The 19499-nt window shown below is 36.3% G+C and overlaps 2 protein-coding genes across 2 annotated transcripts; one reads left to right on the top strand and one right to left on the bottom strand.

Annotated features, from left to right (window-relative positions):
* The first annotated feature begins 687 nt into the window (after positions 1-687).
* On the top strand, positions 688-1511 carry LOC110782824 (kunitz trypsin inhibitor 5). The gene has a single exon (XM_021987073.2). The coding sequence runs from the start codon at positions 722-724 to the stop codon at positions 1367-1369; it is 648 nt and encodes a 215-aa protein (XP_021842765.1). The 5' UTR covers positions 688-721; the 3' UTR covers positions 1370-1511.
* Positions 1512-6891: 5380 nt separating this feature from the next.
* LOC130459742 (trypsin inhibitor BvTI-like) lies at positions 6892-7730 on the bottom strand. The gene has a single exon (XM_056827271.1). The coding sequence runs from the start codon at positions 7638-7640 to the stop codon at positions 7029-7031; it is 612 nt and encodes a 203-aa protein (XP_056683249.1). The 5' UTR covers positions 7641-7730; the 3' UTR covers positions 6892-7028.
* Positions 7731-19499: the final 11769 nt, after the last annotated feature.

Below are 19499 nucleotides of genomic sequence, written 5' to 3'. Positions count from 1 at the left end.
ACCGTGCATCGCACGGGTACTATACTAGTTACTCCCTACGGAGTAAGATTGTACATACGGTGGGACGTTTTGTTACGTAGCCGTAAAGATCTTATCCTAGAAATCTAGAATAGTCAATGCTGAATTATTTAACACAAATAAACGTCCTTCTCAATTTCCGGATCTATATGGTATATTATAAAAAAAAAAAAAATCTAAACAAAATAGTACAGGGAGCAAAAAATGATACTCCGATCCATACATATATTCCTATTACGGAATATAAAAAGTATTAATCTTTTTCCATATTTACGTAAAAAGCACCCAAACCAAAGCCGTTTAATAAATTTTAAAACACAGTTAAAATTCTTAGCTAGTTTAGGAATTAGAATTTGAAAATGACAATTTTGGTAAATAATTTTGTCAAAGCTAAGTAGTCAACTAAAAAAGATCGTTTTCCATTTTATTTTAATCTTTAGGTATACTCATTACAAATTTGATTACTTATTAGTTATTACAAGTACGTGTGAATGCCGTACATTACAAAAAATGCATTTACATACGATGCAATTAAACATACAATGCCGACAATGGTCCGGTTTGGATGACAATAATATGTAGTCTTCATATTGTATAGCTCAACTAGTACGTCACCTATATTCAGGTACGTATACACGTTACACATGAACATGCATGCAGTCTATAAATAGTTTCTTCCATCCATATATTCATATATCTCTTAATGAAGTCCACAAATATGGCTTACTTAATCCTCTCAACTGCCACCGTCCTCCTCTTCCTTTGTCTATCTCCTCTGACCACCACCGCCGCTAACACGGCCGTCCTCGACATCGATGGCCACCCTCTTCAAGCCGGCACCAACTACAACGTCCTCCCAGTGATCAGAGTCCCATTAGGCGGAGGCCTAACTTTGGCGTCTAGAAACTCATCAACTCAATCATGCCCACTCTACGTAGCTCAAGATACAGCCGAACTCTCGAAAGGGATACCTCTTAAATTCTACCCTGTTAACCCAAAAGACAAAACAATCCCTCTTACCACTGACCTCAACGTCGTGTTCGACGCCTCCACCACATGTGTGCAATCTACTCAATGGAAATTTACCAACGATGAGGCGGAGGGAAGGCCGTACGTAGGCACAGGAGGAACAATTGGAAATCCAGGGGTACAAACACTTGGTAATTGGTTTAAGATAGAGAAGGCTGGAAGTGGCAAGTATGATTACAAGTTTGTGTTTTGTCCTGGTGTTTGTGACTTTTGTAGACCGTTTTGTGGGGATGTTGGTGTTTTTCAACAGAGAATTGGGACGAGGGTGTTGGGTATAAATACGGATAATATGCCTCTTTTGGTTAACTTCAAGAAAGCTTGAAATTTTAATTTACGTACGTACTGGAATTATTAATACTTCGTATTATAACATCGTCTTAAAATAGCTAGCTACTTTACCTAGCTCCATTTTAGAGTACCGATCACGTGTTACTCTATACAAGAAGTAATTGTTTAGAATTGTCTATTTCTTCCACGAACAACTAGCCCCCTCAATGTGTAATCGTTGATGAAAGCTATTTTTGACAAAACTAATTGAAATAGAGATGAAAATAAAAAGATTAAATTATAGCTAAAACTGATAATGTGTTGACACTAATAAGGTACCAGATAAGATGAGTTATTTGGTAGAATTAATGGTTTAAGAAACTGAAATTTGTAAATTAATTGTTTTAAATAATAAATTGAAGGTAAAATACATGAAAATTTAAGGACTTTATATAAATTGAAACGGGAGTCAAAGTAACGTCTCAATTTAAGTCGATTTCAAAACCTTGTATTCTATTTAAGGTGCTTGTCAAACCACTCTAATCATTTAAACTGACTTAAAATTCTAGCACATTATTATATACACTTGAAATGGCTGGCTAAACCTTAAATTTTTTTTATCGTCTAGGCCCCTTGTTAATTTAATTTGTTGACTAACTTCCTTGCAAATTAACTTTGGTTGACTATGCCACTTTGGAAAGCTTTGCCGTGTAGCCCCGTTGTTAATTTTCCTGAGAAGCCCCCTTGAATTTTTTTGCCTCATATTTAAATGGTCAATTAACTCAATCCCGGCCCACCTTATGATGATTTTTTCAATTGTGTCCTTTTACGTTTTCTCTTATCGATCTTCAATTGTTTCTTAATTTATTATGATCGAGGCACAATTAAACAGTAATCAGTACAAAGAACCAATTGGCCATATATCTTTGCTTATATGCTCGTACTTATTGTAGGTAGCATATAGGTCAAAAATGTTTTTTTTTTCTTTGGGTATCTTAAGGGTTTGTTTGGTAAGCTATTTCAGTCACCTTAAATCATTAGGTGCTAATATGATAAGTCACCTTAAACAATTAGGAGTGTTTGGCAGGTAGCTGAAATAAAATATAAGGTGGAAAAAGTGACTGATATTGAAACGTTAATCTGATTAACGTTTGAGTTTCAGCTCCTGAAATTATTATTTTCTTTAAAAAAAAAATTGATAATAGAATCACCCTCAAAAAATAAAAACCCATAATAAAACGTCGTATTCGGTATGTGATGATTCCTTCTACTTCTCTATATTTTTCTTTATTCTTATTGTTTTTCCTTGAATTTGATTTTTGATTGTAAATTATATGATGAGTTGTTGTCAATTTTACTACTTTGATTCTTATCTTTTTTTTAATTATAAATCTAGATGTTGTTTTGGAGTTTTTTGGGTTCAATCGTAACCTATAATTATTGCAATTATTTGATTACAAATTTGGATCACTGAGGCAACTAAAAGAACAAAAAAATGTTGATTACAACCTGGAAAATTGTTGCAATTAGTTGTTTACAAACTGGGACATATATTGACGCAATTACAAAACTAAAAAAAAATAGAATTGTGTTAATCGTGTTTGTTTAGAGTTAATTTTGTTGTTTTTGTGTTAATTGTGTTTGTCATTGGTCTACTAGTCTGCTACAAGCAGTGTGAATAATTTGGTGGTATGATTTTGGTGAATAATGGTGTTTGAAAGCGACCACCCTGTATATCCTTTTTGCTGATGATGGTAATTATTTTTGTGTTAATTTTGCTTGGTTTAGCGTTATTTTTGTTTGTTTAACGTTAACTTTGTTTGTTTAGGGTTAATCTAGTTTATATTTGGTGTGCTTGAAGCAATGTGATTGATTTGGTGGTAAGATTTTGGATCTTTTAACTTTGAAAGCATGAAGTATTTATAGTTAAGAATAATAGCTAGCTATTTCGTACTACTAACTTTTATGGAGTAATACATCAATTAAAATAATTATAGATGTTAAAATATATAGAATGTCAATCAAACTACTACAAATTTCAGTTACTTATAAAATTAGTTCTACCAAACGGACAATATAATCAGCTACCTTATCAGTTTCAGCACCTTATCAGTTTCAGGTACTACCTTATCAGTTTCAGTTGCCTTATCAGTTTCAGGTTAATTTCAGCTAGTGTTGCCAAACAGACGTGTATAACCGGTTGTATGGTGAAAATTCTCATCGTCATTAAAGTCTATTAGGGCTTATTTATTGTAAATTGGGCTTAGGGTTATATTTTGTATTTAATATATTTAACCTAAAAGCCCATAGATTAGAGCTGTACTATATAACGCACGTTACTGAGAAATACAAGGCAAGAAAACAATCTACCCTAATTAATTTGTCATGGTATCGGAGCTAGCAGCCTAGCAAACCCTAACCTACAAATTTTTTTCTATCCTCGTCCGTCTTCTTCCTTCAAGTTTCACCAGCGTGAATACAAATTCTTGAATACCCATGGAAGGTGATGGAAAGATCGATCCCGCATCTCCGTATTACTTAAGTTCTGGAGATCAACCGGGGACCATAATTACTCACGTATTACTACGGGGTGAGAACTACATGGCGTGGGCTAGGGCAATGCAATTGGCCCTTCAATCTCGCCGGAAATTTATGTTCGTGGATGGCACGATTACTCAACCTACTGAGAAAAAGAAACTGCTCGATTGGGTGACTGTTAATTCGATGCTAGTTTCCTGGATGTTGAGGAGCATGGAACCAAAGATTGCTGCTCATATTCCCTTTCATGACAACGCAAAGAAATTATGGGATTTCTTGGCTAAGAAGTACGGTGTCGCAAACGGTCCTCGTCTGCAACAATTACGTTGCCAAATTACGGCTTGTAAGCAAGGTAAGGGAATGTCCATGGAGGATTACTATGCCATGCTCACGGGGTTGTATGATGATTTGGTTCAATTCAAGCCTCTTCGTACCTGTGAATGTGGTGCTTGTTCGTGTGATATGGCTGGAAAATTAGCCGAGGATCGGGATGAGGAGATCCTACACCAATTCCTGGTCGGTGTTGATGATGACATGTATGCTACGGTGCGCACAAATCTTTTGTCTCGCGTCCCGTTGCCTTCCCTTGATGAAGCTTACCTCGCATTCATACAAGAAGAACGCTCCCGTGAAATTGCTAATGTAAAGGCCTCGAAGGAAGGGTTGCAAACTCAATCCATTTTTGCCGTGCAAACTGAACGTGTGAAGCCTCGATTTGACCGGCCTGATAAAACACAGCTTACCTACACTCACTGCAAACGTACGGGGCATGATAATAGCACATGTTTCAAACTCCATGGCTATCCGGAATGGTATGAAGAGATGAAGCAGAAACGGGCTAAGGGAGGTTCTTCGAAGGGAGGATTTGCGTCTGTTACTGCTGGTCGTGGGGTGCCTGCGCGTGTGAATGCCATTTCTGGCAGTGGCTGTATAGGGGAGAGCAGTTTTGTGGCTGCTTCTGATGAAGCTACAGCAGGCACCGTGGAGTATACACCGGAGCAAGTTCGAGCGATTCTTAATATGCTTAACAATAATGGTTCACAGTTAGATAAGATGACGGGTAAGTGTTCTTTGTTACCTTGGATAATTGACACTGGAGCGTCCCGTCATGTCACTGGTGATGCTTCTCGGTTAACAAATATGGAGTCTATTATTGACTCTCCTATTGGCCTGCCGGACGGAAATACTGTCATAGCTACCATGGAGGGCCAAGCTGCACTATCGAACTCATTAATTCTTTATAATGTCTTATATGTTCCTAATTTGCCTTGCAATTTAATATCGGTGTCGCAAATGATTGATAATTCTAAATGCTTCGTTAAATTCACTGATTCACTTTGTGCTATACAGGACCAACATTCGGGGAGCCTGATTGGAGCCGGTGAACGGAAGGATGGACTCTATTATTTTCGGGAAATACCAACAGTGTGTGCAGTGACTGTTCCTGCATCATCTACATTTGAGTTATGGCATCGTCGACTGGGGCATCCGTCTGATAGAGTTCTCAAGTTAGTACCTGCAATTAAGAATTGTTCTCGTAATGTGATGAAGAAATTAAATAAAGCTTGCGGAATTTGTCCCCAAGCCAAGCAACATCGTGATAGTTTTCCTGTTAGTGATAGCAAAGCAAGTAGAATTTTTGAATTAATTCATTGTGATTTATGGGGTCGCAATTCTATTTCTTCAACTAGTGGTGCACATTATTTCTTAACCTTGGTAGATGATTTTTCAAGAGCGGTGTGGGTGTATCTTTTACATTCAAAAACAGAAGTTTATAAAGTTTTTCGTTCGTTTTTTGCTATGATTGAACGTCAATTTGAAACGACTGTCAAATTTGTCCGTAGTGATAATGGCACAGAATTCAAATGTATGTTGGGTTATTTTGATGAACATGGGATTATTTTTCAAACTTCTTGTGTTGGTACCCCTCAGCAAAATGGTCGGGTTGAACGAAAGCATCAACACATTTTAAATGTTGGTCGTGCTCTTATGTTTGAGGGTAATCTTCCGCTTTCGCTTTGGGGTGAATGTATTCTGGGTGCAGTTTATTTGATTAATCGTACACCGTCAGGATTATTGCAAAATAAGACTCCGTTTGAGATTTTATTTGGCAAAGAACCGGATTTGGATCATTTGCGTGTGTTCGGTTGTCTTTGCTATGCGTATAATCTAAAGTCTAAGGGTCATAAATTTGCGTCTCGAAGTCGAAAATGTGCATTTATTGGGTATCCTAATGGTAAGAAGGGGTGGAAAATGTATGATATGGAAACTTCTGAAATCTTTGTGTCTCGGGATGTCAAATTTCATGAAAACGAATTCCCTTTTGCTACATCAATTGGTGATGTTGATTTGGCACTTGGTGATGATAATGTGGTTAATTTGGATAATTTGGAAAACACATTTGGTGATACTGCTGGAACAATTTTGGATGATTTGGAAAACTCTTTTGGTGATAATACTGGACCAGTGGAGTCCACGGTAGGGGAGCATCTTATGGCCCCTGGCCACGGTTTGGCTGTGGATCGTGCTGATCCCTTAGAGCAGCCCAGTCCAACACAAACACCTACAACACCAGCACTGGACCAGCGAACTGCCTTGGTGTCTCCATTGGGCCCATCTCCTCATTTGGCCCAGCAGGCTGATCTCTCTTCTCCTGCTTCACAGGAGTCCGTTCCCTCTACTCCACCTAGGCCGCATACGCAGCAGGCCCAATCCTCTTCTCAAGAGGTGGACGATGATGGTCCGATTGGTTTGGGCAAGGGGTGTCGTCTCAGGCGCCCTTCCGTACTACTCAAGAATTTTGTCACGCACACTGTACAAGCTAAGAGTCCGTCCACCCATGAACCATTCTCCACTGGCTCTTCAGGTACTCCCTATCCTATAGCACATTTTATGAATTGCGAAAAATTTTCTTTGCGACATCGTATATTTCTTGCAGCTGTTCTTGGCGGCCTTGAGCCTAGGACTTTTAATGAGGCAATGAAAGACGCTGGATGGAGGGAAGCTATGCAAATAATTAAGTTGCAATGATGAACAATGTTAAGTTTAACACGAGACAGAGAGTTCTCCTTATTGTAATAAACTTACAGGCATTATACATTCATACTTTATACCCATTAATCCATTATTATTGACGACATAATTCCAAGAAAAAGCAGCAGTAAATGAGAAGATTATTACACTATCTCAGACATTCCAGTATTAACTTTCTTAAACTGAACGAAAAGTGGATTCTCATTATTGATACCCAATAATCCATTCTCCCCGAGAAAACCCACGTCACCACAATTTGTTTCATCTTCCTCAGCAGACGGACAGTACCTTATCTTATAAATATTGTCCTTTTCACCATTGCCAGCCTGCTCAATGCTGAATCTATAACTGGAAACCGTCGAACCACCACCAGCAGTCACATAAGACTTCCCGGTAGCCAAATCAGGGGTCACGTGCCACTCAAGCGGGTCCGCGCACGTGGCAACGTCAGTGTTGAACACGATGTTAACTCTAGCGGAAACTGGAATGAAAAGTGTTCTCACAAGAGCAGAGATGGTTACAGATGTACCCGGAGAGGTGGTTATCTGGGTTATATAGAGTGGGCATGATGGGCTCCCGGGTCTCTGGGTAAGAGTGAGGCCGTTACTACTTCCTTTTGGGATGATGTAATAGGATCCGCCGCTGTTACGTACATCCTCACCGTCGGTGTCGAGAACAACGGCGTTGAGTGTAGGAAGAGGAGAAAGAAACACAAGAAGAGTGATTGCAGTTGCAAAGGGGAAGATAGGATTCATTTTTGTTGTTGTTTGAAAAGTTAATTGGGAGAAGCTTAAGGATGGTTTTTATAGATTTTATTTATTACTCCCCCGTCGCGGAATAGTCGAAACACAATCCTTATAAGACCGTTTCTGATTACTTGCAACGTTTCTGAAAATGAAAAGGTTTATTAATATTATAGTAATTTCTCATTTATCTAAGTACCCACCCACTTGACTTCGCCCTTAAAAACATTAAAAAATTCCACTACCCCCATCCCACCCCTTACCATTTACAAGTTTGACACATATCCCACTATCTATATTAAAAAATTCTCCTTATCAACTCTCATCTAATTAACTGATAAATCAATTACAATACATTAAACCCTGAGCTGGTAACCATTTCGCATATTTCGAGACGGAAGGTGTATATTATTGCGGAGTACTCCGTACAAGTGTACAGCCATGAACCTCATTTTTCTAAAACAAATACCACGGCCCGTTTAATTGTTCCCATTCACTACATGCACATAGTCACATACTAATTAACTCATTAAGATACAAAATGTCCGATTTGGATGACGATGACATGGACGTAGTTGTTATCATTTTGATTATGTAGGTCTTTTGTGGAATTTCTAGCCAAATTCCCAAAATATATGTTTGAAAAATACACCCATGACACGTCAGAAATTGTGATAGAAACTTACAAGAAAAAGTATTACTCCGTATTAATTAACGACGGCCGCCGACCCGCCGTGAATGAATAATTACGACAGGATAATTACCCGTTACAAACACGCTGTGAAAGTATAGGAGCTGATTATTTATGGTTATTGATTTATTTTCCTTACACAAAAGTTGTTACAAGTTTGTTAGTCCTAGTCAGCAAGTTGTTAGGCTAAGCTTGTAGTATTGTTGTATTTAAACTACTGCTTTCTCTTTTCTTCTTTCTCACGAGATTCAGTTAATGGAAAACTGATAATTCTCTCCAAAATATCTTCATGCTTGCGCTTAGTTTCTATATGGTATCAGAGCTTAATCTCTGGTAAGAGATTGAGGTTGCTTGATCTTGAGGTTTTCTCATATTATTAACAGATTAAAGATCTGTTTTCGATCATCTTATCTGAAAATTTGTTGCGAAAATTTCTGCGATTGCGAAATTTTCTTGCGCAAAGTTATAGAATCAGATTGATTGTTCACCTAAGATTGTGATGGCGTTTGATGATTCAGAAGAAAATCAATCACAAACTCAAAACAACAACATGAATCAAGGAGGTAATAGTGATAATCTTGATCCTTATTTCATTGCAAATTCTGATAATCCGACTTCTGCATTAGTTGCTGTGGTATTTTCTGGTACAAATTTTGTGCGATGGAGCAGAAATGTTAAACGAGCCTTAATTGCTAAGAACAAGGAGGGTTTCATCAATGGTGAGATAGCTAAACCTGCAATTAATCATAAGGATTACTTAAAATGGAAGCGTGCTGATTTTATGGTAATCAGCTGGATCTTAAGCTCAATGAATCATTATTTAGCTGATGATTTTGGATACATTGACACTGCTGTGGAATTATGGAGAGAATTGACTGAAAGATTTGGTCAATCCAATGGACCATTGATCTATCAGCTGAAAAAGGAGATTGAGAATTTGACTCAGCAAAACATGACTATTGTCAGTTATTATGGAAAACTGAAGAAACTTTGGGATGAAATGCAGAATTTGAGGGCATTTCCTACCTGTTCTTGTGGTGCTTTGTTACAATGCAGTTGTAACTTCATGAAGAAGGTAGCTGAATTTGAAGAAGAAGACAAGATGATGAAATTCCTACTTGGTTTGAATGGTGGATTTGAAAACACTGTGACTAATGTTCTGTCAATGGATCCATTACCTAGCATAAACAGAGTATTTTCTATTACTCAACAGATTGAAAAACAGAAAGAAGTGTGTCATGCTGCAGTGGAAAGCAATGCTATGAATAGTAGTGCAATGGCTGCACAGGCTTACAGAAGTGTTGGATCAACACAAGGGAAGAAAGATTGGAAAGATCTGAAGAAAGATAAAATGAACAGGCAGTGTACACATTGCAAAGGAAAGGGTCATACTGTTGACCAGTGTTTCAAGATCATTGGATATCCTGATTGGTACAATACAATCAAAGCTTCCAAGGGAAACAGTTCACAAGGTGGCAGAATTGCTGCAAATGTTCATACTAACATTGACTTTGCAGACTGTCCTCTGGATGATACTGGAGCTGAAAATACAACAGTCAACAATGAAATGCTGAATGCTATTTGTCAAGAGGTCATGAAGGCCATGAAAGGCAAGCAACCACAGAACAACACCAACAATGGAATGGCTTGTTCCTATGCAAACTATGCAGGTATAATATCTCATTCCCTCAACTGTTCTGTGAATGAAATGCTTGATGATTGCTTGTGGATTGTGGATTCTGGTGCATGTGATCACATGACTTATAATGAACATATGTTAACCAACATAAGAACACTTAAAAATCCTATTAAGGTTGGATTACCTGATGGATCTCAGTTAACTGTTGAAATCATGGGTGATGTTGTTTTGAGTGATGATCTGGTTCTGCACAATGTTCTGCTGGTTAAAGGTTTCAAACACAACTTGTTATCTGTTGGTAGATTGATAGAACACACTGGCATTAAAGTTGAATTCACCACTGTTGGGTATACTTTCCAGGACCCATCTAAATCTGTCTTGATTGGCACTGGAAAGAGGACAAATGGACTTTACTATTTTGTTGCAAATTCTGGAAATAAGCAGTCAAGTATTGGCATACAACAAGGAGAGGCTACCCAACATACAAGTTGTAATACTGTGGGAAACCTAGTTGATGTGAACCAGTTGGTTTTACCAAATAAAACTAGTACTAGTATCTCTGTAAATAAGGAACAGCATAGAGTTGATCTTGATTTACTGCATGCTAGGCTAGGACATGCTTCTTTGTCCAAGATGAAATATGTTAATGCTGATTTTTGCAAAGGAATAACTGAATACAATTGTGGTGTATGTTTTAGTTCAAAACAACACAAGTTTCCTTTTGGTGTGAGTGAAAACAGATCACTTGCATGTTTTGACTTAATACACATGGATCTATGGGGTCCTTATAAAGTCAAAAGTTTGGATGGGGCATCCTATTTTATTACTATCCTTGATGATCACAGTAGAACTACATGGACATTCCTGTTGCATAACAAAATGCAAACTGAAAAAGTCATATCTGAATTCTTATCCATGGTTGAAACTCAATTTAACACCAAGGTTAAGAAAATCAGATATGATAATGGGACTGAAATAGTCAATGAGTCATGTAGATCCTTGTTTGCTGCTAAGGGCACTACCAGAAAAAAGGGTTTTAGCAACGCCATTTTTGGCAACAGTTTTATATGCGTTGCTATAGCAGTGCTATTGTAACGGTTATAAATTTATTCATTTTCTTTGGCTTTGACTTTAAAAAACTGTTGCTATTGAAAAACTATACCAACACTTATTGATTATTGAGTTAAGGGCTATTTTATTGCAACAGTTTTAATGCCTAGATAAAAATTAAAATAAATTAATAAAAGGAATTGGGCTACTATGCGGCTAAATGCTATGCCTGCTAATCTTTTATTCGTTTGGGCGCTTTTTCATTCACAAACCCTTAAACCGCCCTCTTCCGTTTGCTTTCTTCATAGCAGTTTCCTTCTCACAAGAAGTTAGCTTGCAAATCAGATGACTAGGGTTGAGCATAACATCGATCCATGGTCGGCGATCAGATTTCTTTAATGGTTATAGGTAATTGATTTAGTGTTTAGTAGAATTCGCATATCGATCTCCAGACTATTGATAAATGGAGCATTGCTACTTCCTTCCAATTTCTTATACTTTCTTTTGCATTGAGTATATATTTTTATCAATTAATTAACTTTTCTGCAATTTAATTGATGCCCATCAGTTCAAACGGCAGAAGAAGAGAGAAATTTTGTTTTCTTTTAAGAAAATTAAGTTTTTCTCTCTAATTTTTAGGTGAAATCGAAGGAGGGAGATGGAGGAAGGAATGGTGATGGAAACTAACGATTATTGTTGCAATAGTAGCAGGGCGGCAGGGCGAACCTCGTGCGAATCCAACCGCAGGAGAGTAGCTATTATGTCGGAGACGACGTCTTGGGCTTCGATGATGGTGCGCAAAATTTGATGCAGAAGCGCCATAAGACTGAGGTGCATAAGAGGTTGGAGGAATCGAACAATCCATAATCTCCTCCTCCTGGCTTCGATGACAAGCTTTGGGCGCACTTTCATCGTCTTCCTGCTAGGTTTTTGTAAGTCAAAAATGTAATAGACTCCTAAACTCCTACACCATTGTCCCATGGAAAGTATAATTATCAATGTATTTTTATAATGTCTTCATTCCTTGAGTGTTGGTTATGGCCTTTATTCCATCTATCCTTGGTTTCAGGGGTATGTTTTTGCTGGGTTGCTCCTTTTCTCTTTCCAACCTCAAGGTTTTGTCACCTCTTCCTAATGATTTGTTGAGGGTATGCTTGATTTTACTAAGTACCTACCAAAATTTCTTCTTATCATGATAAATTGGAAGTTGATTTGTGCATTTGGGCGTTTCATATGTGCTACTATAGATGGTTGGTTTATGAGCGCAACTATAATTTTTTACATATTCTCAACTATGCTAGGGTTGTTTTTACTCTTTAATGGTAATCAAACTTGTTGTTGGTAATCAATCTATTAGGTTTAGTATGAGATATAATGTGAAATTGGTATGCTTGAGATATATGCTTTCTTGATTGGACTGTCGGAATGCAACTAATTTGATGAATAATGGATCAACTTCAGTTTTAAATTTTCACAATATGTTGATTAATGTAAAATCTAAAGTAGATTTTTTCCTGCAGATGATTACTCATATATTGGATAAGGAAGCCGGAAGCAGATTTCTAATGTGGACAATCAGTTGGGAGATGTATATTCAGGTTCAGGTCTGCGTAAGAACATCAGTTGTTTTTGTTAGACTGATACTTTGTTACTCACCTTCCAGAATTGTCGTTGTATTGCTGTTGCATAAGGTTGGATTTTCATATTATTAAAATTTTCTTTTATGATTCTAACTGATGCCTGATTAAATTACACCTATATGTGAGCACCTTGGCTTCAGGTGAGTTTTTGAATAATAAATGAGGCCCTGACATATTTTTGAAAGTCTTGGTTTGAGAATTATAAGGTATTTTGGACATGAAGTTTGACAAAAGCAAGGTTAACGGAAAACCTTTAATTGAGTATACGAATAATTGTTCCTGCTTAAGATGTGTTTAATTGATCTAATATTTCTCTTTATTTTGAATATATATATCTGTTGTTCCCTGCATTCATAATTTCTTCTGGTAGTTCATACATTGTGGTCATGAAACTTATGGTGTTGATTAGAATATGTAGCATGACAAGTGCAGCAAGAACCCTCTCATGGAGCCTACCTTTCTAGACAAGTACCAAATCCTGTAACATAGTCCAATTGGCAACTCCCCATATGATATTGATTCCTTACACAGTTAAATTTCTACATAATTGGTTTATTACTAAGGAATAAGAAGAACAAAACATAATTAAATATCAATCATGTCTAGGACTATTTGAAAAGTGGTAAGACCCTTGAGATAAGGTGTTACCACTTTTACCAGCTTGCCTCAAGTATTTAATTAGTACCGTGTTGCTAATTGTTATTTAGACAAATATGCTCCTTATTTTCCTATCTTACTAAGTATGATCACAACAAGATATTAATGCTTTTCTTTTCTATGTTGCAGGTTCTCCATACCCGAGAAAAATTCAGAATTGTGAAATTTCTTGCAAGATCCAAGGAAGTAAGATTATTTCTCTTTATCTCTAGCTCAATTGTTAAAATGTAGCATATTTTAAGTAACTATTTATGTGATGTATTCTTACTTCTTAGTATGTAATCGTTTATGCTTATTTTTGTCTTTTGCTTTGTTCTAACTGTTACTGCAAACTTCTCCCATCCCCTTTTTCCGAGGCAGATCAGGCTGTCAATTGGATTATAAAGGACCCTAAAGACAACTCTTCATCCTCCTGCTCTCTAGGCAGCTATATATGCCATCTTGAGAACTTATAACCGCATGAGAACCATAATGTTAGTCTGTCACTCTCTGTGAATGTTGAATAAAATGAATGCCAACTATTCAGATAGCTTCAACAATACATTGAGCCTATGGAATCTATGTAAATGAAGTAGACTATAACATATCAGGATTACGAAGAAGCGCACTCACATGGAGGTGAATGTAATGATTGGAGTTCCTTTGTAGCTGCTTACTTTTCTTTCTCCTTCCTCGCCACTACTGGTGTCATGTTGTTGCAGCTATTTATACAAATATATCTAAGTTACAACCTCTCGGTTATGGACATACTTCTCTACTACCTGTATGAAGAGCATCTCAAATTTGGGTTGATTTTGAACATGATGACAAGCTGCAGATGCAATCATTTTGTAGGCCACTGAAGGGCTAACTACATGTTCTCCTTACTCCCAAGTTTTCAAACATGGATAGAGTTTGTGTAATGTTTCTTAGTGAGATGTTCTCGTGAATTCAAATGGCATAATTGGTGGTAATTTAATGTATATTTAATAGTTCATTTATTCTTATTAGAAGAGACCTACAATTATTGTTTCTTTTTTTTCCCTGATAGAAGATAAATCTCTAAGGGAATGTATTGGTTATTTTTTTTGTTCTAAACTTTACTGGTTATTTGGTTCTACTGAGAATATGTTTTCAAGATTTCAATATACGAATACAACTTTTTTTGTGCAAATGATCAATTTTGTGTCGTATATAAGCTTGTTCTCTTCAATCTTAAAACCGTATTTAACTATTGGATATGTTTTAAGGTGAAATGGGTTTTCATACTCCGTATTATACAACTGTCGCCAAAGTTAAAAAGTGTTGACAAAGTTTGTAGGAAAAATGTTACTATAGAGGTAAAAATTGTTGCCTTTGATTATTAGATAAATGTTGCTATAGTTTAGAACTGTTACTGTAGGAAAATGTTGCCAAAGATATTTAAAGCAACGGTTTTAAAAAATTGTTGCCAAAGATTTATAATCCGTTGCAATAAACCTATGGCAACGCCCCCTATTGGTAACGGTTTTTAAACCGTTGCCATAGGCTTGTTGCAACGGTATCATGACTTATAGTAACAGTTTATAGCCGTTGCCTAAAGCCCTTTTCCTAGTAGTGGGGTATCCTACATGAGAAAAGTGTGCCATACATACCTCAGCAAAATGGCAGAGTTGAGAGAAAACATAGGAGTCTTCTTGAAATAGCTAGGGCTTTGAGATTTCATGCCAATCTTCCTAAGAAATTCTGGGGAGAATGTATTCTGACAGCAACTTCTTTGATTAACAAGATTCCTTGCAAAGTGTTAAATTGGAAAACTCCTTTTGAGATCATGTTCCAAGTTCCACCAGTTTATGACAAGCTCAGGGTGTTTGGCTCTCTTTGTTTTGCTCACAATGGTCACATTCACAGAGATAAATTTGATCCTAGAACTAGAAGATGTCTTTTCATTGGATATCCTGGTGGGTATAAAGCTTTTAAGCTCTATGATTTGGACACTCATACCACATTTGTCTCAAGGGATGTTATTTTCTTTGAAAATATATTCCCATATAAACTGTCTTCTCAGTCCAAGTTATCTCCCACTCCTCAATTGGTTCATTTTGGATCTGCTGATGATTCTGGAACTGCTAGAGCACAAGACAACAATGACTTGTTTACTGAGTCTGATACTTCTATTTCTCTTGATTCTTTTCAAAATGTCAATACTGAAAATGACATTTTATCTCCACACAATTCCCCAAACACACCTATTGAATCTCTTTCTTCTCACAATTCTCTTTCTACCTCTGATTCTACCATTTCCCCTCTTTCTGAACATGTTCCTATTCTAAACCCAAACACAGATTCTATACCTGTTTTAAGGAAATCTACCAGACCAATTAAACCTCCATCCACCTTTAAAGACTTTGTGGGTGGCTATGTACCTCACAGAGATAAAACACTTCCACCAAATAGTGCTGACAGTGAATCTCTTTCATTCAATGTCAGCAATACATTTCCCAACATTGATTCTACTTCTACCATGGAACCTGATGATCTCTGGTTACTTTCTCTAGCATTGAATGACTATGACACTTGGGAGTCCCTTGCCTTTTCTGTGTGTGTTTCTTCTTCTGATCCAAAGCATTACAACCAAGCCAAAAATAATGAAAATTGGGTACTAGCTATGGAAAAGGAAATTCAGGCTCTTGAAAGTAATGACACTTGGGATTTAACTGAGCTACCTGAGAACAAGAAAGCTATTGGTTCTAAATGGATTTTTAGAACAAAGCTCAATCCAGATTACACAATTGATAAGCATAAGGCAAGACTTGTTGCTATTGGTTATCAACAGATAGAAGGCAAAGATTTCAACCAAACTTTCTCTCCTGTGGCTAAACTTGCTACTGTGAGAATAGTTATTGCCCTTGCAGCCATGAAAAATTGGACACTGTATCAGCTTGATGTCAACAATGCTTTTCTGCATGGTTTTCTTGATGAGGAAGTTTACATGACTCCTCCTGCTGGTTACACTAAGGCAAAACCAGGAGAGGTTTGTAAACTCAAAAGGTCCCTATATGGTTTGAAACAGGCATCAAGACAATGGAATAAAGAGCTTAGCAAATTTCTTAAAACACTGAATTTTCAACAGTCAATACAAGATTACTCTTTGTTCACTAGGAATCTTGATGGTGAATTTCTGGTGTTATTGGTCTATGTTGATGATATACTCCTCACTGGAACTTCTAAATGTCAAATTGATGAGGTCAAAACTGCTTTGGATCCAGCTTTCACCATTAAAGATCTTGGCCAACTAACTTATTTTCTTGGGATAGAGGTACACAGAAATGACAATGGCATCTTCCTTTCTCAAAGGAAGTACATCAATGATATTTTGGTTGATGCTGGCATGGAGGACTGTGATCCTGCTTCTACTCCATTGTCATGTGGATTAAAGTTGTCCACTGATGTTGGTGATCTAATTGCTGAACCTGAGGTATACAGAAGATTGGTAGGAAGACTTTTGTATTTGAGCATCACCAGACCTGATCTGTCTTACTGTGTTCAACACCTCAGTCAATTTGTTCATTCACCAAGAACACCTCATTTGCGTGCTGCCCTGCATGTTCTTAAGTATTTGAAAGGCACTTTAGCTGATGGCTTATCACTACTAGAAATAAACACATTAACGACAACCAAATAACGACAATGTGGAAAATATTGTCGCAATAACTAATATATAGAGGCGCGGTTAATCTAATTTTAAATTTTATGAAAAATAAAAAAAGCGGAATTTCATTTGTTTTCCCTGTTCGTCGTCTTTGCTTAGATAACAAAGGCTTTAAAGTTTATTATAACCCATTTCTAATCCTTCTAGAGGTGAACCCTAGCCACCGTATCCATCTCTCCTCTTTTGCACAACTTCGTTGATTTTTTCAATCTCAATCTTCTTCCCCAAAATCGAGGATTTGAGGATCTAATATTAAAATTGAGAAGGAAACAGTAATCGAATTCCATAGTCACCTGATCCAGGTAAATCAATGGTTGTCTTGATTTCTTTCATTGCTTAACTCTTTCGAATTCAGATTGTTGTTGATTCCGTTAATAATTTCCTATTTTATAGGATTTGGGTTTTGTGTGTTTATTTAACCTGATTTGTTATCTTTTTCCTGTTTTGTTGGTGGGTTCTCCTTTGAAGTTTCTTGTAAGGTACTGTTTTGAGTTCTGGTAGTCTCTAATTCCTGGGATTTAATTTGAATTTCTTTTACTGGTTTACGAAACCGTATTCGGCATCTCAAGTTATGAGAGTTGTTAATCTGGAGTAATTTTTCCCCAAATTTTGTGGGTACTGTTCAATCGAATTTCTAGAAATTTCGATTGAGCCTCTTTTCTTCATTTGCGACTGATTAGTCGTTCTCTTTGTTCGTTACTGCAAATTCAGATCAATTTGCAGCTTGATTCTTGTTCCATATTTTTGAGGGTTTTCTTTTGGATTCTTGATCGATTTGTAGAATTTTATTGAAGAAATTGGTGAGCTCTTTAATGGCGACTTCGTCTTCTGAAGAACAAAGTGTTCCGCAACATCATGTGCAGATTACGGGTAGTGGTGGAGTTCATGTTGCTGCATTTGTTAATAGTGCAGGTATCAATTCTAATTGTCCTACTTCTTGCAATTTGGCTTATGGTGATAGTTAGATTGTTGAATAAGAATTGTTGATCTTCTTCACAAGTTATTGCTGTAAACTTGGAATTGTTGTGAAATTGAAATTAGTATATGAATATGATGATCAGTAGCTCATGTTAGAGTCATGATTGTAAAAACCTATTGGTATTTTCAAGGAGAAGCCATTAAAGTAGCAGACATGAGAAAACTGGTATGTCATATATTGAATTTCGTTTGAGTATAATTCCCATAATTCTGTTTATAAATTCAAACAATGTTGTTCCTTAAAACATGTTTATTTGAATTTTCCAATGTAGAAATTTATTATTTAATTCTGCTAATTGTTAAGAAAGTCTGGCAAAGTGTTCATTACATATCCAATTCGGGCGAATTCCACCAATATTCCCCCCAAATTAATGTGTCGTATATTCTAAAAAATAATACTTAGTACACAATTGATAATAAAGTTTGAATGACATTTAAAGTTCTATATATCTAATTAATCCTTATCAAGAATTTTTAATTTTGTTAGATTCTAATACACTCCGTAGAAATCGAGTTTACCAAAACCTATAACTTAACTCAGGAAATAAATAATTTTGATATCATGATTTTCATGTTCTAGTCATAACTAAATATGCTGCTATTTATGTTCTGTTCCATAAGTTAAAATATTTTTATTATTCGATAATCAGAATGGTGGTGAATAAGTTTTATGATTCTAGAGATAATAACCATTATGATTCTAGGGAGGTTCTTTTGTAATCAATAGGGAGTTAAGTAACTTGCTTTGTTGCAGGTTGGAGATGTCAATGTGAAGTCCGGATTTCTAGAATGACAATGACAATAATTCTACTGGGCTACTGATAATCTGCTCAAGTATTTCTCCTCAGGTCTAATGCTCACCATTCAGAACCTTTTCTTCCATTTTTTAACTTCCAAGCGTGGAAAAATTGTAGACTTTTGGGCATCATTGGTTAATTTTGAAGTCTAAAACAGAGGAATACATGATGTATTACTTATGCTATGGTTTATATACAGAGTATATGATCTTATATTTTATTTCTATTAACATTACTACTTACAATTTCCGATTTCTTTTACATTTGTAGGTATTTTACATTTTAACAAGGGAGCTGACATCAAGCCGTCAACAACTCGCTTTTTTACCACCAAATCATTTGATGTACTTATTATGTATTTTCGGGCTAATGTAGGAGAAAGAAGTCTATGTCAAAAGTGTCTTGTGTTCAAAATAGAAGCAAGTGCCAATACTAGTCATTTGTGGTATTAGTATTGACATACTCTATATAGGTACTAAAAATAATTGTATTGGGTGATTTGTCCAATTTGATCACAAGACGGTGGAGCTAACAGTAGAACTAAGACTGGGTGTTAGATCTTTTTTTTTCTTTCTTCGATTAGTGAAATGGAGCGAGATCTTTAATTTGTATTTCCATATTTTGGCTATTAATAAAAATATTATTTTTTCTATTGGTTTTATACGAATCGTTTAAATTTGTTACTTTTGATTTGAATCAGTAATGAAATATTTTAAGCGGTGTTATTGTTTTTAGATGCTAATTCAATT

This window comes from Spinacia oleracea, chromosome 1 (genome assembly GCF_020520425.1).
Source record: "Spinacia oleracea cultivar Varoflay chromosome 1, BTI_SOV_V1, whole genome shotgun sequence".
Classification (NCBI taxonomy): domain Eukaryota; kingdom Viridiplantae; phylum Streptophyta; class Magnoliopsida; order Caryophyllales; family Amaranthaceae; genus Spinacia; species Spinacia oleracea.
The sequence above is the reverse complement of the archived record's forward strand: the minus strand, read 5'-3'. Positions and strand labels throughout refer to the sequence as shown.

Bases quoted from the DNA above. Each gene is read 5' to 3' on its own strand.
- LOC110782824 (XM_021987073.2), top strand. From the start codon at position 722: ATGAAGTCCACAAATATGGCTTACTTAATCCTCTCAACTGCCACCGTC.
- LOC130459742 (XM_056827271.1), bottom strand. From the start codon at position 7,640: ATGAATCCTATCTTCCCCTTTGCAACTGCAATCACTCTTCTTGTGTTT.